This window comes from Parus major, chromosome 7 (genome assembly GCF_001522545.3).
Source record: "Parus major isolate Abel chromosome 7, Parus_major1.1, whole genome shotgun sequence".
Classification (NCBI taxonomy): domain Eukaryota; kingdom Metazoa; phylum Chordata; class Aves; order Passeriformes; family Paridae; genus Parus; species Parus major.
The window spans coordinates 31,158,209-31,177,254 of NC_031776.1; the positions used below are offsets into that span (position 1 = coordinate 31,158,209).

General features: G+C 36.4%; 1 protein-coding gene and 1 long non-coding RNA gene across 3 annotated transcripts in view; both read left to right on the forward strand.

Moving 5' to 3' along the window:
- The window catches only part of ACMSD (aminocarboxymuconate semialdehyde decarboxylase), a 22,039-nt gene extending 4,212 nt beyond the window's left edge, over nucleotides 1-17,827 (forward strand). The window contains exons 3-10 of one of the 2 annotated variants that reach the window (XM_015635466.2): nucleotides 1,682-1,778; nucleotides 5,580-5,629; nucleotides 6,928-7,164; nucleotides 9,240-9,333; nucleotides 10,862-10,957; nucleotides 11,433-11,605; nucleotides 16,763-16,861; nucleotides 17,073-17,827. In XM_015635466.2, coding sequence (XP_015490952.1) covers nucleotides 1,682-1,778; nucleotides 5,580-5,629; nucleotides 6,928-7,164; nucleotides 9,240-9,333; nucleotides 10,862-10,957; nucleotides 11,433-11,605; nucleotides 16,763-16,861; nucleotides 17,073-17,135 — 909 coding nt within the window. In that variant the 3' untranslated portion in view covers nucleotides 17,136-17,827. Of the gene's footprint in view, nucleotides 1-1,681; nucleotides 1,779-5,579; nucleotides 5,630-6,927; nucleotides 7,165-9,239; nucleotides 9,334-10,861; nucleotides 10,958-11,432; nucleotides 11,606-16,762; nucleotides 16,862-17,072 lie in introns of those variants that run through there. The other variant, XM_015635467.2, reaches the window with a different exon arrangement.
- LOC117244708 lies at nucleotides 1,785-4,190 on the forward strand. Its single transcript, XR_004498271.1, has 2 exons — nucleotides 1,785-2,734; nucleotides 3,351-4,190. It is a non-coding gene; the product is annotated as an uncharacterized LOC117244708 (long non-coding RNA).
- Nucleotides 17,828-19,046: the final 1,219 nt, after the last annotated feature.

Genomic DNA, 19,046 nt, shown 5'->3' on the forward strand with positions numbered 1-19,046 from the left:
ATAGAATAGAATAGAATAGAATAGAATAGAATAGAATAGAATAGAATAGAATAGAATAGAATAGAATAGAATAGAATAGAATAGAATAGAATAGTCCATCTATTCATATGTGATGAAATTCTACTCTGCCTTTTTTTGACACTCAAATATTTTTTTGTTAATTGGACAACCTGCATCAATGTACTATTTCTTAATGTGTTTGAGTGTATGGCTCCAGTAAACCTCTCCATCAGGTTGGAAAACTGGTTTTACAAGAACCTGAAGTATTTCACCAGGGGATCAGGACCCTGTAATTGTAGTATTTCAAGTAATTTTCACAACCCATGATACAGCTAACAAGTAACTTGACAGGTTACCAAGGCAGCACACTTAGATTTGTTGAGGAGGGCTTTAAAATATTCATTAGGACAGTATAATTGTGAATGATGTATGAAGTTAATAACAAATTCAAGGTTAACAACAGTTTGAGTTCTCAGAAGAAGCGGATAGAACCTCCCCCAGTTGAGCACACTAGTAGTAAATATTCTGATTTAACAGGTTTTTTTCTTTAGAAAAATTGACAGGATAGGGGCCTTTGGAGAGAGAAATCCCTTTCTCCAAGGGCCGGAAGGCTGCCTTGCCCTGAGCTCCTGTTTCCTGGGAAGGTGAAGGAATAGCTGCTGTGTTTTCTAGTGTGGGTTTCAGTTTTTCCCTGCAGATGGAGTGTGTTCCCTGCCCAGTGCATCTGTGCATGACTGCACTTACCCACCCCACAGCATCAGGGGATCTTCTGCCTTTCCATTTACCCCTATAGCAGATTAAAACAACCAAGAAATACTATGGGCTTGCAGGTGTTGGTGAATTGTATCTCACCCCGTTTGTGCCAACAGAAGTCCTGTTGTGTCTGTAGCAGCTGGTGGGTACCCCTAATTGTGACAGACAATTTGCTTAATGTGGTGACACTGTGCCTTTCTTTGAACAATTCACACACAACCAAATATGAAATTTTAAAAGTTTCCATGGTGATAAAGGAACAGTTTTAAATTTCATGACTGTGATAACATTTTGAACTTCCTTAGTCTGAAAATTGGTGGCATATGAGAAAGGCTTTACATTAATTCAGGTCTTGGGTTTATACTTTGGGGATTTTTGGGGGATTTTTTTCCCAAATTCTTCAATTTTTTTTTCATCACAAGCTGAAAACGTAATCTGAGTACACAATAGGTATCCTTTTGTCTCAGTATCACTGGGAATAAAAAATCACTGGACTGACATTAACTGTGTTGCACAATTATTTCTGTAGTTACAGGAATCATTGTGATGCTATTGACTTTAAAAGAACACATCCATACCCAAAGGGAAAATTTAGCACAGATTTAATTAGAGCATTGTTTTGAGGTCAAAATTTGGTTTGAGGATAAACTTTGATTAAGGTACCTGGTATCTTTTCCAAATAAATATAATGTACATTGCAAAAGGAAGGGGATTCTTTTTATTGTTCTGAATAATTAAATCTGAACTATAAATTATTGTCTTACCCATATCTATTTTAAAAATAGCCTTTGTTTAGAAATACCTACTGAATAGAAATAAAAGATCAAAATTCACTGGATTTCTGTAAGGAGCACAATATACTCAAGAACTGTAAATTAGCAGGTACTACTTTGTCACATTTATAATGTATGAAAATATCATTTTACAGGGACAGGCAAAGATGATGAAGGATGGGAAGGTTTTTAGAGTTATTCAAGAGAACTGCTGGGATCCAGAAGTACGGATTAAAGAGATGGACCAGTCAGGTACCTCCACAAAGGAATTCAAATCTTGGTGCTTCATTTAGAATAACAACTTCTCTGTCAGTCCATCTGAAAGTGCTTAACAACAATATCAAAAATGAAGGTTTAGCATACTAATGCCTTGGTTTAAATCTGTTGAAAACTATTGGAAACTGACATGCTTGATACTCAGAAGGAACCTGTGCCCATAACTTTCCTTGTTCTCAAAAGCAATTTATTCCCCATTAGAATTTATTAATTTTGGTGGGATTTAAGGCATGAAGGAACTCATTGACAAAAGTAAGGATGACTGACCCTAGACTTGAAATGGCACCATACATTCCTGTTCAAATGTTATTCACATCAAGGAGGAGGAATCCCTTTCATTTTTGTTCCAAATATTAAAAATACTCTTTTTACACATAGGATTCTCTTGTATGTGTTTCCTTTTCTAATACCTTTTTCCGATTTTGCCATGTTGCAGCTCTCTTCTGCTTTTGCTGGAGGACTCTGAGCAAGAACTGGTACAATTACTTTGCCAGAAAAGGGAGTTTTCCTCATTTAGAAACTTAACCAGGTGCCAAATTTGCAAATTTATTTTCCATCATGTTACATGCAAGCCACTAAATAAGGTTTGTAAGATGGAGACTGAGAATAAAGGAAAGATTTTCTAGGCTGATCAATTATTTTTACTAGTTCTTATTAATATTGTAATTCCAAGTTACTTTTGTAAGAGAAATATTATCTTACTAAAGATTATTTTTTCTTAGATTGAAGCCTGAATCAGTTTTAGTAGACACAGCTTGAGTATCTTCAACTTTTCATAAGGAACAAACACCTGAATTGCTTAAAATGAGCAGATATTGAACAAGTAGCATCTTTATGATTATTGTTTCCTCCTCTCAGGCCTTATCACCCTTGACATGCACATGAAAGAGGTTGCAGCCAGCAGGGAGTTGGTCTCTTCTCCAAGATAACGAGTAATAAACATCAAGAAATTGCCTGAAATTGCACCAGGGGAAGCTTTAGATTGGATATTATGAAAAATTTCTTCACTAAAAGTGTTGTCAAGACCTGGAAGAGCCCTGGTGGAGTCCCCATCCCTGCAGGGATGTAAAGGATGTGTAGATATGGTGCTTGGAGACATGGTTCAGTGGTGGGCTTGGTAGAACTGGATTAATGGTTGGAATCAGTGACTTTAGAGGTCTTTTCCAACCTAAATTATTCTGTGATTCTGTGTTAGGAGACACTCTGGGTTATTCCTCTTAGGGAGGTTTAGTGCAACACCTAACTTAGGCTAGCTTGGGAGCTCACCAGGTAGTGGGCAATTTATGTAAACACAATTTAGATAATTTTAATCTACTTCATTTTCACCCTGGAAAAGTAGCATTTGAAACTCCAACTGTTAGACATTTAATGGGAACACCAGAAAGCCTTTGCAAACTCTGAAATAGGCTGCCTTGTCAAAGAGTCACAGAAACATGCCTTGACTAGACTGTAATGTTTCTCTGAGTTAGCTCAGGGATTTTGGGGATTACCAAATCACTCCACTACAGAGTGGATCATAAATAGCCTTTGGGCAACCTTCTCTTTCAGATATTTCCCTCAGCACAAATGGCAAGTTTCTACAAAACAGTTCTGCCCCATATATTTGTTGAAGACAAAGAGAAAACACAGGAGGATTTTTTTTTTTCCAATTTTTGCAGCAGCTCTCCAGAAAAGAAAATGTATCATGAAAGCAGCATCACAATATTTCCTCATGAACTAAACAGTGCTCACTTGGTTAATAAAAAATCTAAACCTGTATGTTACAGCACCATCTGGTGACTTGTGCCCTAAAAATGTCCCTTTTTATTACAGCACTCCAGAATACAGACAGCAGCCAATTAATTATGTGGGGGAAAAAAATGTGTGGTGTTTTTCATTCTTTCATCCTTACTGCTCAGCTAATGATAGAGAATATGGACCACATTGATTCCTTTTTGGTTTAGAAAGCTGTAGCTACTTAGTTCAAAATCTGCTTTCTCTTACACAGGCTGAGATAGATTATACCCAAAAATTTAACCTTCAAACATGGCATGATTTTGGGACAAAGATGCAAGGAGTCTCCCAGATGAACAAAATCTAGAATCAGTCACTGAAAGGTATTTTTAACTCAGAGAGATAACTTCGAGCTTGGCTGTTAAAAGGCTTTGTTTGTGTAACACCCCAGAAATCTTGCTGGTAATAAGAAATGGTCTCCAGTGGACCAAAGAGACTCAATTAGTTCTCCTAATCATATGTCCTAGGTCTAATTGATGTACATACTTCTGTCTTGATCCACTCAATAAAACAAGCTATCCATGTAACTCAATAAAACGAGCTGTATAAGTAATTAACATCATGGTTCTGTGACACAAATCATCACATCTGAGAAAATATATCAGTTCATCCTAACTGCCTTTCCTTGTTATTTTATCTTTTGCAAAACCCTCTGAAGAGGGTAAAAAAGTAGAGACTGATTCTTCTTCCTAAAGCTAATGTCTAGGAACAGTCAGCTTGGAAATGTACTTTAAGGTTTATGTTAAATTTGCTCAGAAGTGTAAAAATGGGTTGAAAACAGATACAAAGGTTATTGTGGAAAACATGGAGAATGTTTTCAACAGACTTATCAAGAATCCATATTGATGGATGATCCAGCTTCGATAATTCAGTATTTATGTAATTTTGCAGACCTAATCCTTACCCCTAAACAATTGCTGCTGTACATAATATTAATAATATCTTGTAGCAATCTGAGTCAGCTTCTCCTCTTGTTTCCTACTTAAACTTCTGAGGAGGAGGATAAATCATTTTAATAATTCAAATGTTTTGGCAAGTCATTGTCTTAGAGTTCATTCTCCTAGAGTTTTTTCTGCCATCTTTTGTTTAGTCATTTTACTACTAACAGCCAAGATAATTTTTTTAAAGCATGACAAGATATGTGCAAAAATACTACAAGCAGACCTAAAAAAACCACCAAAACAGTTTTGCATGTAACTATTTTGTGAATTCCTAATTATTATTTACTGTTTGTTTGTCTGCCAGGTTCATTTTTTTCACTCCTGTCACACACAGTGTTATGATATAGATTTGTGTTTGAGCAGGAACAAAACAACATGGACTTAATTATTTTTATTTTTAATATCAAAGCTTTTCTGAAAACAGGAAGATTCTTTTATATTTACAGCCTCAGTAGTTCAGACACAAGATGAATGATTCCTAACACAATACAGCTTTGGGAACACTTAGGATAACATTGTTTAACAAGCATTGTTAACATAATGTTATTTATCTTTGGGCTAATTCATTTATTTATTTAATATACATATATATATATATATATATATATATATATATATATATATATAAGAAATTAACCCCAAAGTAAANAGAAATTAACCCCAAAGTAAACTTGAATTACTGTATTCTGTTGGTTTAATGTCAGTTTCATTCATGTGAGAGTAATACTAAATTGCTTTTTTAATTGTTTGTACATGTGCATACTAAATACTTTTAAAATCAAAAAAACTAATTTCACAAATTATCTGGTATGAATATGGTAGTGGTTTTTTTCTTTCTATTTAGCAAAAATATCCAAATCCTAATAAATTTATACAGTATGAGGTTTGTTGCCATGATCCTTAATTTAAAAAAAATAATTTTTCCATGTCACTGTTAAATCTTTCTTATCATTAAAGCTTTTACATTCTGCCTCTCAAACCAAAGTACTTTCTTATTTGTAACATTTTATCAAAAACAGACAACAAAAAAGGAAAGCATTAATATTTTCTTTTTCTTACTCAGGAGTCACCGTCCAAGTCCTGTCCACAGTCCCTGTAATGTTCAGCTACTGGGTAGGTTCCACTTAACCTATTTTGTAATTCATATGTGGCAACATCTTTAAATGCAAAAGCCTCTTCCTACAAATTGATTTAGTCACTAGAATTGTTCTGCTGTGAAAACAAAAAGGCAAAAAAAGAAAGTAGTGCAGGTATGAGAAGATGTCTGCAGGATGTCCTGGCAAAGCTCCACACTGGAGCACACACAGTGAGAAAAGATGAAACAACTGAATTTCTTCTTGGGGCCTTATGAGAGCAGCTGGAAATGATGAGAAAAAAATATGTACATGAATCCATGGTTAGCAGGCAGATATATACATACACATTCTAAGAAAACTAGACATCAACCAGTATTTTCTCAGGAAAAAAAAAAAAAAAGACATAACAGATATATTTGTGGCCTTGTCCCACTTTCTTTTTAATGTGGCATGGGACTCATTAACCTAGCATGCTTTGAATTTTAAAATTCAGGAGCAAATTTAAGTTTCTATGTTCCCCACATGGTGATCTTGAATACTTCAAAGAAATAAAGATAAGCTGAGGAGATAAATCACAGCACAATGCTGTTCTAAATACATTCTGAATGTGACTATTAAGCAACGTGTACAGGTCAAGATGTTTATATGTAAATGGATTTGTGCATTAAAAACCATTGTGTTAAGCCCATATATAAGAAATACCATTGATATTCAGAATTTCTTGAGAGTAACATCTCCTCAGAATTTTATTCTGGTATCTAAGGGAATATTTTCCATTAAATATGTATGGGGTGGTGGGAACTGATTGATTGTATGAATATCGCACTTTCTTATTAGAATTACGGATGTTATCTACTTCTAAATGTTAGAGAAGTTTGTCCAAGCTGTCTCTGTAGAATTCATATGCTCCAGCATCTCACATTTCTTATTTTTATTTTTTCAGCTCCAGTAATAGGAGAGTAAATATTCATTGCTATGTATAAAAATTATATACTGAGGTTTTTGCATTGGTAAACAAAAACAGGGGACTGCTTTACACAAAAGACCAGATACTTATGTGCATCAGCAACCTGGGCTTTATTACACTCATCCTCAGCAGTAAAGGCAACAGCAGTTGATAAAATATTCAAGAGAAGAAGCAGAACTGCACCCAGAGGTTTTAAAGCAAGGCAGAATTTAGCCCTACTGTTTTCCAACTATTCAGAACTGCAAAGCAAATTTGGGTCCAAACCTTGTCTATCAGTTGTTTGCAATGACATTTATCCAATAACTTCCAAAGGTGATAGCATTTGAGAACTATATTTAAATGTACTGTTCTGCTTCGTATCTTACCAGGCCAAACCTCAGGATACTTTAGATCTCGCTCAGATATTAAATAATGACTTAGCTGCTACGGTAAAAAAGTACCCCAAGAGGTTTATTGGGCTGGGCACGTTACCTCTGCAAGCTCCAGACCTGGCAGTGAAGGAAATGCATCGCTGTGTGAATGAACTTGGATTTCCTGGAGTGCAGATAGGATCTCATGTCAATGAGTGGAACCTGAATGCCCCAGAGCTGCACGCTATTTACGCTGTGAGTAGCTGCTGCTTTCCTTCTTTGGGGGAATACTGTGATATGGAAATCTGTCTAAAAGTATCTTAGAGCACATTCAGTCATCATCTGAACCTTCTAATCTACCTAGTGATCAGAGAGACTCAGCTTTAATTGTAAATGATAATTCTTTCTTTATAGGATATAATGGCAATAATACAATGATTTCTGAAACATATTTTATAATAATGAATAAAAAAATTTGTTTTATTATACAAGTTCTCACTGTCGATCTGCCTTCTTAATTTGTGAGGGTAAGTGCAATATCAAATACATTCTGCACTGTTTGCATTTGAGTTCAAGTCACTGTATTCTATTGAAATAATTGATAAAACTCCCTGAGATTATCAGATGCCTACAGCACCAAAGTACCACTCACAACTATGTAAACAGGACCAAAATTTCCAAACTGAATGTATTGATTATCAAATGAATTAATAGATAGCATTTCTTAAATAGTCTGAGGTCCAGATGAGGGTGGTCATTTGTCTAAATTAGGGGTTTAATCAATGTCCATTCTGAATCTGTTTCTTAAGTTATTAGAGCTGTCATCTCAGAATTGATTCACAGAGATTATTTTGCAGGATGCTCAATTTATTTCGAAGCTCTGTTGGTGCAGCAGCTGGACTATTTGTTTTTATGGCCATACACAGTCAGGAATCCACATCTGTTCTTGGAGATGCCCACATTTATGGAATCACAGCACAGCTGAGGTTGGGAGGGGCCTCTGGGGGCCACCTGAACCAACCCCCTGCTCAAGCAGAGTCACCTACAGCCCAGGACCATGCCCAGGTGGCTTTTAAATATCTCCAAGGATGGAAACTCCACAATCCTCTGGGCAACCTGATGTTTCCTGATCTCCACTGAATCTTCTCTCCTTGGGGCCAGAGTCCCAGTTCTCTCAGCATTTCCTCACAGGAGAGATGCTCAGTCCTTTCATCATCTTGGAACTCTCTCCAGTTTGGAACTCTCCAACTCCGTGTCTCTCTGTTACTGAGATCCCTCTCTTGTTCTGGGATCTCTCTCTTATACTGAACATCCTTCAGCTTATCTTTCACACATGTAGGAAGTAACCCCTTTCATTTTTAGAAACATTTCTGGATAATACAGATTATGAAATTAAGCCATATTGGATAACTAACTTTGCCAAACTACCAGGCCAGTTATTGAGCTGCTATTTTTAGTTTACAAATGTAGATGGCAATTATTCTCCACTATCCAAAAGTTGCAGCTTTTATTTATGCATGTATGGGTAAATAAACCAAAATTTTTCAAATGTGTGATAATCTCCTTAGCAACAAGAGCATGTCCAGAAATACATCTGATAAAATGAAGCTGTTAAATCCTGGTTAAGCATATGAATGACTCTGATGACTGTGTATTCAAAATTAAGCACACAGTTAAATTACACAGTCAGAGTCGGTATCCAACACTAGTCTTCTGTTTTCCTTTCCAAAGATGTCAGTAGTTTTGGAGAAATTACCATACTTGTGTAGAGGTGGATTATTGATCAGAATACAACCAGATTTTGAACTCTTAGGAAGAATTAGGAATATTTTTTAATTCTTTTAAGCCAGACAGAGGGCCAAAGGGCACAAATGTAGTGCAACTCAATAAAAATTTCTGAATGCAGCTGGAAAACCATCCTCAAATGATTCTATAAGACATAATGGGAATTCATTCTTATATTTTTAATGAAACTAAATGAATGTTTGCTTGAACTGAGTTTCATACTACAGGATGGCTGAAAAACATAGCTGGAAAAGCATTTTTATACTGCATTATTCTGAGAAACACTTGGTTCACTAAAGAGATGTTATCATCTAGGCTTCCAGTCCTGTAGTCACAGGAAGAGCTGTGAAGCTGATTGAGGACTTCAGAATACGGCTCAGAGGAGTAAATACAGCCAGCTATTGCTTATAGTTCTTACCTGTTTCATTTTCATTACTAGTGCTACTGCTCAGTACAGATTTGCAGGTCTTTGAAAAGCATGACTAAGATCTAAGATGCATTTTGCTATGATTAGTCAAGATTTAGACTTTTTCTTTTTGCTGCAGGCCGCTGAGAAATTAAATTGCTGTCTCTTTGTGCATCCCTGGGACATGCAGATAGATGGGAGGATGTCCAAATATTGGTTTCCCTGGCTAATAGGTAAGTGTATATTTACTGTGCTTAACCTACATTTATGAACTGGATTATGCCCAGGAGATTGTTGCCAAATAAAGTAAAAGAACAGAAAAAATAAGATCATTTTTCTGTCTTTCTTTTTTTTTAGTATTAAGACTATTTGTGTAAACTCAGCAGTCATTTGTTTCTAAGATTGTTTAGTATTTCTTTTAAATACTTGGAATTAAAATTATTCAGACTAGCAACACAATATACAATTCTTTTTTGCCTTAAATACAAAGAGCAGATAACAAGGAAGAAGTGAATCATCACAGAAAAAAGCTCCTCAAAAATAAAGGAGTAAATGAAAGAGTAAGCCAAATCAAACATTTCCTAGAATTTACTGGGTTATTTCTTAGAAACAGCTTGGTCAGAGAGGAAATAAATCAACTGTAGCTGAAACAATATGTACTTTGAAAGCTCTCAGAAGATGTAGGATATTATCTAGTTTCCATTTTTTCCCCATTTGATGGGTAAATCATAACACTGAATAACAGGAACAGGGTTTTTCTGCTACCCAGAGCTGTTTAGACCTGATTCTACCCTCATGTATTTTGTTCTGCACTGGTTTATTTTTCATGGCTTTGCACTGCCGCCAGTTCTGAAAAACATATAAAACATTCATTTACTACACGTTCTGCTTGGAAAATCTTCCTGTCCCAAACACCAGTGCATTATCTTAAATGTCAGTTAATCTTAATCAGAGCAGGCTCAACAACACAGATCTAAGAAGAAAATAAAATTATTGCATTAACAAAGCGTAAATAGAATATTTTCCTACTAAGCCTAATAAGGTTTTGCATCTGAGCACATGGTGAAACATTAATGAAACATAACCCTTTGAGATGGATAGGTGTTGTTTCCCCCATAGATGAGAGTAGCTCCATTCCTAATTTCAAGCTGGATGTCTAAAGTTGGATGTTTAAAATGGCATGATATTCTAAATATGTTGGGTGTGATCAGAAGCTGAGGCTTGCTGTAAGAACCTAAATTCCTGCTCTGTGCATCCAACTCAGCCAGGAGCAAAGAGAGAGACAAGTTAGTTCTAAACTGTAGGATCTGACATCCTGGTCATAACCAAACCCCAAATCTGTGTTGGAATATCAATCTATGTATCTGCCCCACTTTCCACACCAAAGAAACCCACAAGCAGATGTGAGATGACACCCTGGCATATTCCAGATTTGTCTTTGAGCAAGGATAATCGGAATCAGGCCTGTACTTGATATTTCAGGACATACCCAGCCTGTCTACCATCTGTCCTAGTGGCATGGAGTAAAAACTGGACTGAGAATTCAGAAGACCTTCACTTCCAGGCCCGTGTCTTTATTTCAGTTAATTAGAGTTCAACTCTGTGTCCCTCCAGTAGAAATAACGCATGACCTTTGGCAGCTGTCCTGCAACTATTACTTTTTCAGTTGGCTCAAGGCTAATGGAAGAAATAACTTTTCAAAATCAAATAGGAAGTTCAAAAAGTAAAGCTCTTATACAATTAAGACATTTTTCTTCTTAGGCATGCCAACAGAAACAACCATGGCTATTTGCTCCATGATTATGGGAGGAGTTTTTGAAAAATTCCCTAAGCTGAAAGTTTGCTTTGCACATGGAGGTGAGTAGTGTACCATGTGAAACTCCTGTTCTTTGGCTGAGCATGGCACAGTTGTATTTTCTAGTATCTCAGGCAATGGGGCCACCACGTGAAGCCTGCCACCAGCTGAGCACTGTCACCCCAAAGAAGACAGTCTCACAGATCATAACAGGGCTTTTATGAATGCTCTCCAGCCTGCAGGGTTTGAACTGCTACAACAGCCTTTAAGGGAAACAGAAAGGAAGAGGAGGCAGCAGGTGGTTTAAGGAAAGGGACAGGGAAGCAGCAGGAGGAATTTGGGCATCACAGCAGTGAAAAAGTGAGTAAAACAGAGAAAGGGGCTAATGAAGGTAAAGGAATAAAAACCACTGGTGCAGAGCACTTTCACTGTAAAGAGCTGACAGGAAAACTTACAGATCTTTGGTGATAAGGTGGCTTTTTTCCCCTCTTACATATTTTTAGCTTATTAAAAGTTATTAAAAATTCCTTCTTGCAGGTGGAGCTTTTCCATACACAGTGGGTCGAATCTCCCATGGATTCAATGTGCGCCCTGATTTGTGTGCCATGGATAATAAGGTGGATCCAAGAAAATACCTTGGCTCATTTTACACAGACTCTCTTGTCCACGACCGTGGGGCACTAAGGCTGCTAACAAGTGTAGTTGGAGAGGTGAGTTTTAGTGCTTCCAGAAGTGGGTGAGTCATTCTTCAGGTAATTTTCCAGGAAATAGAAAAAGGAGAAGAGAAGAAGAAAGCAGGAAGAAAATGTCACCCAGTGAAATAAATTGATGGGCTTCTGCCATGTTGATAATGCTTTTACCACATGGATTAATTGAAATGGGTTTCATCCAGGAAATCATGCACTGTCAACCTTAGTTCCAACCTTCTCTAAGCTTGTTCAGGGTGGGACTTCAAGCAAAGACTGCTTCAAGTTGGAGGCCTTCTTTCAAATGGCTTAATTTTCAAATTAAAGTGTGTGCTTGAAGAAATCAAGTTGTATTTCCACTAGGGTAGTTATAGACAGAAAAAAAAATCAGTAATAAGTAAAGTCTTTGTGAGTATCTCAGAGAAACAATGAATCATTATGGGCTTGCAGAAGTATTTTAGTTGTTTGTAAAGAAATCTTTGTAGTTTAGCAAACCATTTAAATGAGGTACAGCATGGGACAGAAATATCCTAAAACATTCAAATAATCCCTTCTCATTTAGTAAATGCTCAGTAAAGGATTGAGGATGGCATCTCTCATGCCAGCTTCCAGTGGATCACTGCAAATCAGCTAGATACTTGTCTTTGTACCTTGATTTCTGCACGTCACAGAGTGTGTGCAGCCAGAGGCAGATACCTACCAGATGTCAAATCAGAAATGCAAGCTCTGACAGAGATTTTCTTGTCTCAACTGCTGCAGTCCTGTTTCCTGTACATCAGTGTCTAGGCTCACATGGTATGGGGCTTTTGCTGTCATTAGGGCCTCCTATGTGACCAAAGTTCACAAACACCACTCAGCTGATTGGGTTTTTTCTACAAAAAAAAAAAAAAAGGATCTGTTGATTTCCCATTACCCTCTCTAATATTCTGAACAGGTCACTGCAATAAATCTGCTCTAGAACTGGTACAGAAGTGACTTGCCTAGGCCAGACAAAAATAGCAATGCAGCACTATTGCTTTCTTTATTATGGTACTCTGAGCTCAGGTATCACACTTTAAAATTGGTGGGTTTTCAGTTCATGCTGCAGGAAGTCTGTAGCTTTGTGATTGGACTTGTGCCTGCATGTTCCCTGCAGAACTTGTGCCTTTTAGGAAAACTTTGCATTTGAAGATTCATGGAAAATTAAATCATGTGACAGCACAGCTACAGCTTGAAACAATAGTATGGGAACTTTTGTGAAGTGTGTATGTTTGTACAATACAATAACCTGCAGCTCTAAGGAGTGGAGACAATATCTTTTTTGTTAAACCCACCCTGAACCAAAAATAGATTTATGGAAGAAGCCCCATAAAATGTGGCCAAAATCCTGCCCTGGAGCCTCTTTCCGTTAGAAAGAACTAAGATAAAAGCCAGGTCAATTTACTCAAGAAAGATCTGCTAATAAGCTGGAAAGTTCTGATGACATCAGTGGGTATTAACTCGGGTGGCATTTGCCATCTCTGTGCCAGGGATTAATTTTGAGCACCAGATGGGTTACTAATAAAATACTAGGGTTCCTGCCCAACACTGATTTCTTTTAAATTCTGTTACCAACCTCTAAATAGCAAATGTATCATGGTCCACAGCCCAGTAGTTTTTGATAGGCATTATCTTTTGAAACTGTAGCTTAGAATAAGCAAGTGGCTTTAAGGTGTTTTTTACAATAGATTTTAAAATTTTACTCTGTGTGATGTGCACATCCATTTTACAAGACACCTAAAGGCTTATGGAGTAACAGATCAATACTTGCCTCTGTTACCTCCCTTTCTGATAAATCTCCCCAAATCCAGACCATGTTCATTCTAAGTATATTTTTGTTCCACGTGCAATTCTAGTACACAGGATGAGTCTAGCTCTTGAATTTCAAATTGGCAGTGCAAGGAGAAAAGGTCACTTGTTTGTTCCCTTTTTACCCATCTTAAAATGTTGGGAGATATGTATTGCCATTGTTAGAAAGACCTTGGTAAATTAACAGCTGTGTGACTCAGTCTGCATGGAACCACAGATTCTTTTTGTGATCTGAATCTGTTAAGCTGAACTGTAGATGTCGAGAGCAAAGCAGCAAAAAAGGGAAAAACAGAAAGCACAATAGGATGCTGAATCCATTGCTGAAGAATTGAAGTTTTTTTCTGTCTGAACTTGTGTAGCACATGAGTCTCAGGGCACTTCTGCTTCAGAGTCAGCTTTGCATCTCAAGGCTGCTCTAAACTATTGTTATTTTGGAAAAGTTTCTGTCTTTGAACCACACTTTAATTTCTCTACTTTTCATCTTAAGAAGCTGCACATAGACTCTGATCCTTAGTTGTGATTAGTCTTTGCAACTGGAATTTAGTTCTTTGAGGAGAGAGAGATTATGGACTGTAATTAGATAATCTAAAAGTCACTCAGCATTAGCCTCTCTGATATCTTATTTATTTTGTCAAAAGACTTTTAAAAGTAAGAGTCTTAACACAATAAATTTGGCCACACAGGATATTGGTATCTTTAATTCTCTGAGTATTTTGAGCCCAAAACAATGTGACATCAGGTGCAATCCTAGTGCTGAAAAGTCATGAGTCAGATACCAAAAACATAAATGTTTTTTACACTCAGGAGAAACTTCTTTCTCTTTTCAGTAGCCTAAGGCGTTTTGTCCCTGAAAACAAAAACATTCACATCACGATTTCAAACTTTATTTTATAACCATGAAGATTAAAAAGTTCCCTGTTTTTCTAAGGAAAGTTGACATTCTCACATAACACCCTTCCATGAGTCAAACACTTAAAGAAACACCAAACACCTCAGCGCTTTCAGTGCAGTCATGTGCTGGCAGAGTAACACATAGAAGATTAATAAATGCTAGGCTAAAAACAATGTGATGGAGTCTTGAGGCTGACACTGTAACTTTGTGAGCTGGAGGTTTGAAATAGGCCAGCTCTCCAGAGAACAGCTCAGAGCTGTGCAGGAAGGGCATCAGTGTGAGGGAAGATGTGCTTGGACATGGCTTTGGGTCCCTGGGGAGCAGCCACTGCCTGGCACCAGCCTGCGGCGTGCTGGCCTTGAGCTGATCAATGTTAAAATCCATTTCAGCTGTGATGAGTCGTGTCCATTTAATCTCATCCCTTCTTAGTTTGGGGTGCAGGTTAATTGGGGATGGAAGCAGAAATACACATTTCTGAGGAAGAATTGTGTAAGAGTATAGAATTGCTGCAGTCCTCTCCCCCCGTGATGAGGTAGCATGAGGTGAATACAAGTAAACACAAAATCCCCAACGTTGCCGGCTATAAAAAGTGAAGAACTGGGTTGACATGGGATTAAATGATTCAGTGCATCTCTTCAAAAACTTCCCCATGGTGATTCCTCCAGAGCCATCATGCAAAGGCAAAGCATTCTCTGGCCAGAAGTTGGAGCTGAACTGACCTATAGCGTTCTGGACTTTTTTCCAGGTGAATCATGGTAGTAGGAAAGAAGGAAAAATTCAAGGCAAATAATTTTTTTTCTTTATGGAAAAGGATGGAGTCCTGCTAAAAGCTTTTTGAGATTCATTTTCATATTTGAGTCGTTATTACTGTGAAAAAAGTTGTGCTGAGCAGCAGGGTCCACTGAAGTTAATCATTAGCCCCATGTACCTCTCTAATAGGACAGATGCGCTAATTAAGGAATCGACCTCCAAGTCTTCTAGGGAAAATGGACTTTGTTGATATGGTTTGGAATAATATAACAGTACTTCCCTTATGCTAGGAGCATTATTCATCTGCAGAGGCTTCACAGCACTCCTCTGAAGCTGGCTGCTAAAGATGGGTCTTGCAACCCCCATTTTATAGATGGGTACAAACCAAGCTCAAAGGGTACAAATGAACAGCCTGAGATCACTGAGAGCACAGCAAGAATGCTGTTTCTAATTTTTTCTTACTGATTTACAGCTCTTAATTTTACTGCTAATGAATAGATCCCATGATTGGCTGTGAAATACTTTCAAATAGAGGGAAAAGATCCATCTACACAGAAAGGAAAAGAAAAATATATATTATTCCAGTAAGGATGTGGGATTTCTTTCTTGTTTAATATACAGGAGATGGAAATAAGAATATACAAACCTTCCTTTTGTACATGACTTTCCATAATAAACAGGGGTTTCTATTCTATGTTTCTGTATAAATTCTATGTTTCCTTCTCTTTTACTTAGAAATCCATTCTTTCATATAAACCTGGTATGTTTTTTAATTGGGTTTATTTAACATAAAATAAATAATAAAAACAATTTGTTTTTCTTATCCGAATAAAGCATCTTGGTATTTAATTGAATATTATAAATAAAAAGAAATATATTTAACTGCTTCAAAGTGCACACTTCCAAATCTATTTTGTTTAGTCTATGCTCAGAACTGGATTTTTTAGACAAAGGGTATAAAATTTCCTATGTTAATCTTATGTTAATTCTTCTATAATAAATTAGAACACAGGACAGAACATAGGAGAGAACAATAGAATGTGTCCCTTCTGTTTAGATTTTGGGTGAAGGTTTCTTTCAGAGACTTTTGGGTGACATCTAGTGGAGATTAAAAAAATTTTTAAAAAGCATTTGGGTAAGAAAAAGAAACCATCTCAGAAAATAACTGAATGGTGTTTTCTTCACCCTATTTCAATACTGAACTCTGGTAACAGAGTTCAAACATTATAACAAGTTCTAACTGTGTTTTATTCACCCAAGCAATAGACACTCATGCCACAGACCTGGGATTTGTATTTTCAACTTTCTTCTTATCAGAATTAAAATACTATAACTTCAGTTAGACACCACAAAAATGATTACTAAATAACCTACACTTTTTTCCAAATAAAATTTATCCAAAAAACTCTTGAGTCATTGTTTTCAAGGTTTGTTCTTTTCCTAGTGGAAATTACAATCTTCATACTCACTTTCACAATTAATCAGTCCAACATATACATCTAATTTCTTGTACTTTATTATACATTCCAGAAAGCACATACCCTATTGTTTAACATTAAGTAAAAATAAATTTAAAATAAAAAAAATTAAAATTTACACGTTCCAAATATAATATTAATGTTACTATAATATTGCCTCACATTAATATCAATATTATTTAAGCTCTATTGTTTAATGTTACTACAAAATGTACAATTTTTTTTTATTACCAGGACAAAGTTATTTTGGGGACAGATTACCCTTTTCCACTTGGGGAACTGGAACCTGGAAAACTGATTGATTCAATGGATGATTTTGACCATAAACTGAAGGTATGATTTTTACATTTGAGGGGCTTTCCCTCCTTTTTAAGTCTCTGTTTGAGATAAACCACTGAAAAATCAGTGTAATACACTGATTTCTGCAAAGAGTGGAAGAGACCCTTCAGTCTCTTTGCAGTAGCCCTTTTTAAAAGCACAAGTAAAAGCATTTGAGTTAAATATGAGCTAAGCACAAACATATATATGTGTTTTGTTTTTACAGGATAAACTCAAGGCTGGAAATGCTCTGGAATTTTTGGGTCTTAGCAGAAAACAATTTGAATAATTATGAAGTATTAAAGCAGCTTAACTTCAGAAATAATATCCTTATATTTCCATTGGCATGTGCAATTGTACTCATGAAAAATAAAACTGACAATTATCTGACAGTATCCTGACATTTCCAAAACAAAAGCAAGGGTACTGGAAATGAGTATGCACAGGTATTGCCTGAGGATTTAGGCTGTTTGTAAACAATTCTGAAATCCCTGCTTTCATAATAAAGGAGAGATTTAATCTTTTGCAGTTGTAATAAGAATCTCTGAATTATAATCAATGCCATGTTATTAGGACTTGATTCTCAGGAAGGAAAGAGCAGAGAAAATTATGTACCCACTACATGTCTGTCTTTGTTATGATGGACAAACAGAATTTGAAAGAATATTAAAACAGAATTTAAACAATGTTGATGCCAAATAAAAGGCACCATTTGCTTTTATCCACTGGTAGAAAAAGCAGCACACCACACTCAGCTCAGCACTGCAGGTGCACTCGTGCTTTGTCAATGTTGTGACAGGATGGAAAAGGTCTGTGTGGGGACTTTACATTTTAGCTGCCACCTACACCACTGGAACTTATTCATCAGAAACAATTTGAACAATATGGTTGTACAGAAATAATGTGCAGAAATAATGTGTTTATGTGGGTAATACATGGTGTGCCACTGTCACTAGTAATAAATACCAGTGTTTGGCAACAGTATGGGTTAATGTTCTGTTCCTTACAAAATGCTTACTAAAAGTAAGGATTTAAAGTATACTTTAAATGCTGAAGTGATAATGCTCCACCTAGCTTGAGTCCTGCTATAGGAATGGAAAGATGCTTTGCTTCATAGACAATTGATTGAATCAGGTTTTCATTATTATCCAGTGAGTGCACAGGCATCCTCCCCCCAAGAGAATTTTGTAGCAGTCAGAAAAATGCAGATTAGCACTTACAGACCCTGTTCTCATGGGAACATTGGCTGGCTATGTGTGGTGTCATCATTCTTCTGCTCACTCTTGGAATGTTCCAGGCAAAACAGGATTAGACAGAAGTTGTTTTTAGCTCTGCCCATAGTTGTCACAGACTGAACCTGAAGGATGTTGAACATCAGCAGTTCCTGCTGATCTCAGCCTCCATTGGACTGCAAAGAAAGCTCTGTCCTTCTTTATGGTGTCAAACTCACAAAAAACAAAAACAAAAACAAACAAACCAAAAAAAAAAAAAAAGTGGTTTATGAAGTAGTTGGAGCTGAAGTAGTCAGCAGCTCAGAGGTTTAGAATACCAAGTTTTTATGCAAGAGGGAAAGAAGAGCCAGGAAACAGCTTTAACAATATTTATTGTCCTCAGGTTCGCGAGACTTCTGTTGACATTTTTTATTTAAATATCCACATGCAGGCATTGAGTTTTCAGCATGTATGATTTTTCAACCAGATTGTTTTAATTATGTTTCAGAGTTAAAAGGCAATTTCATTCCCATACTTCTCTTCAGTATACATGAATCTCACAAATGTTTAAATGGATTTAAGAGGAAAATACATTGTGATCCCTCCAATACATTTTAATTGGATTAATTCTTAATTTTTTTATTAATGAAGCCAGTTAGGTTAGTGAAAATGCAATGTCACATCTTTGGGGACCAAGGTCTGGAACCTCTCCAATAGCAAGAACAGTATTTAATTACCTTAACCTGTGACTAAATGGGTGATTGCAGTACCCTGCATGGAAGATAATTAATGTGCATACCCTTCATAAATCATATTCATTATTCACTGTCATTATTTAATGATATTCTACCTGTTCCTGATATGTTAAGATTTTTAAGACAGGGATATATATATATAATCTTCCCTCCATCTTTTCATTTCATTAACAAAGCTAATATGAAATTCTAATTGCAGTCAGATGAGAACATTCTTAATACTCCTTCACCAAT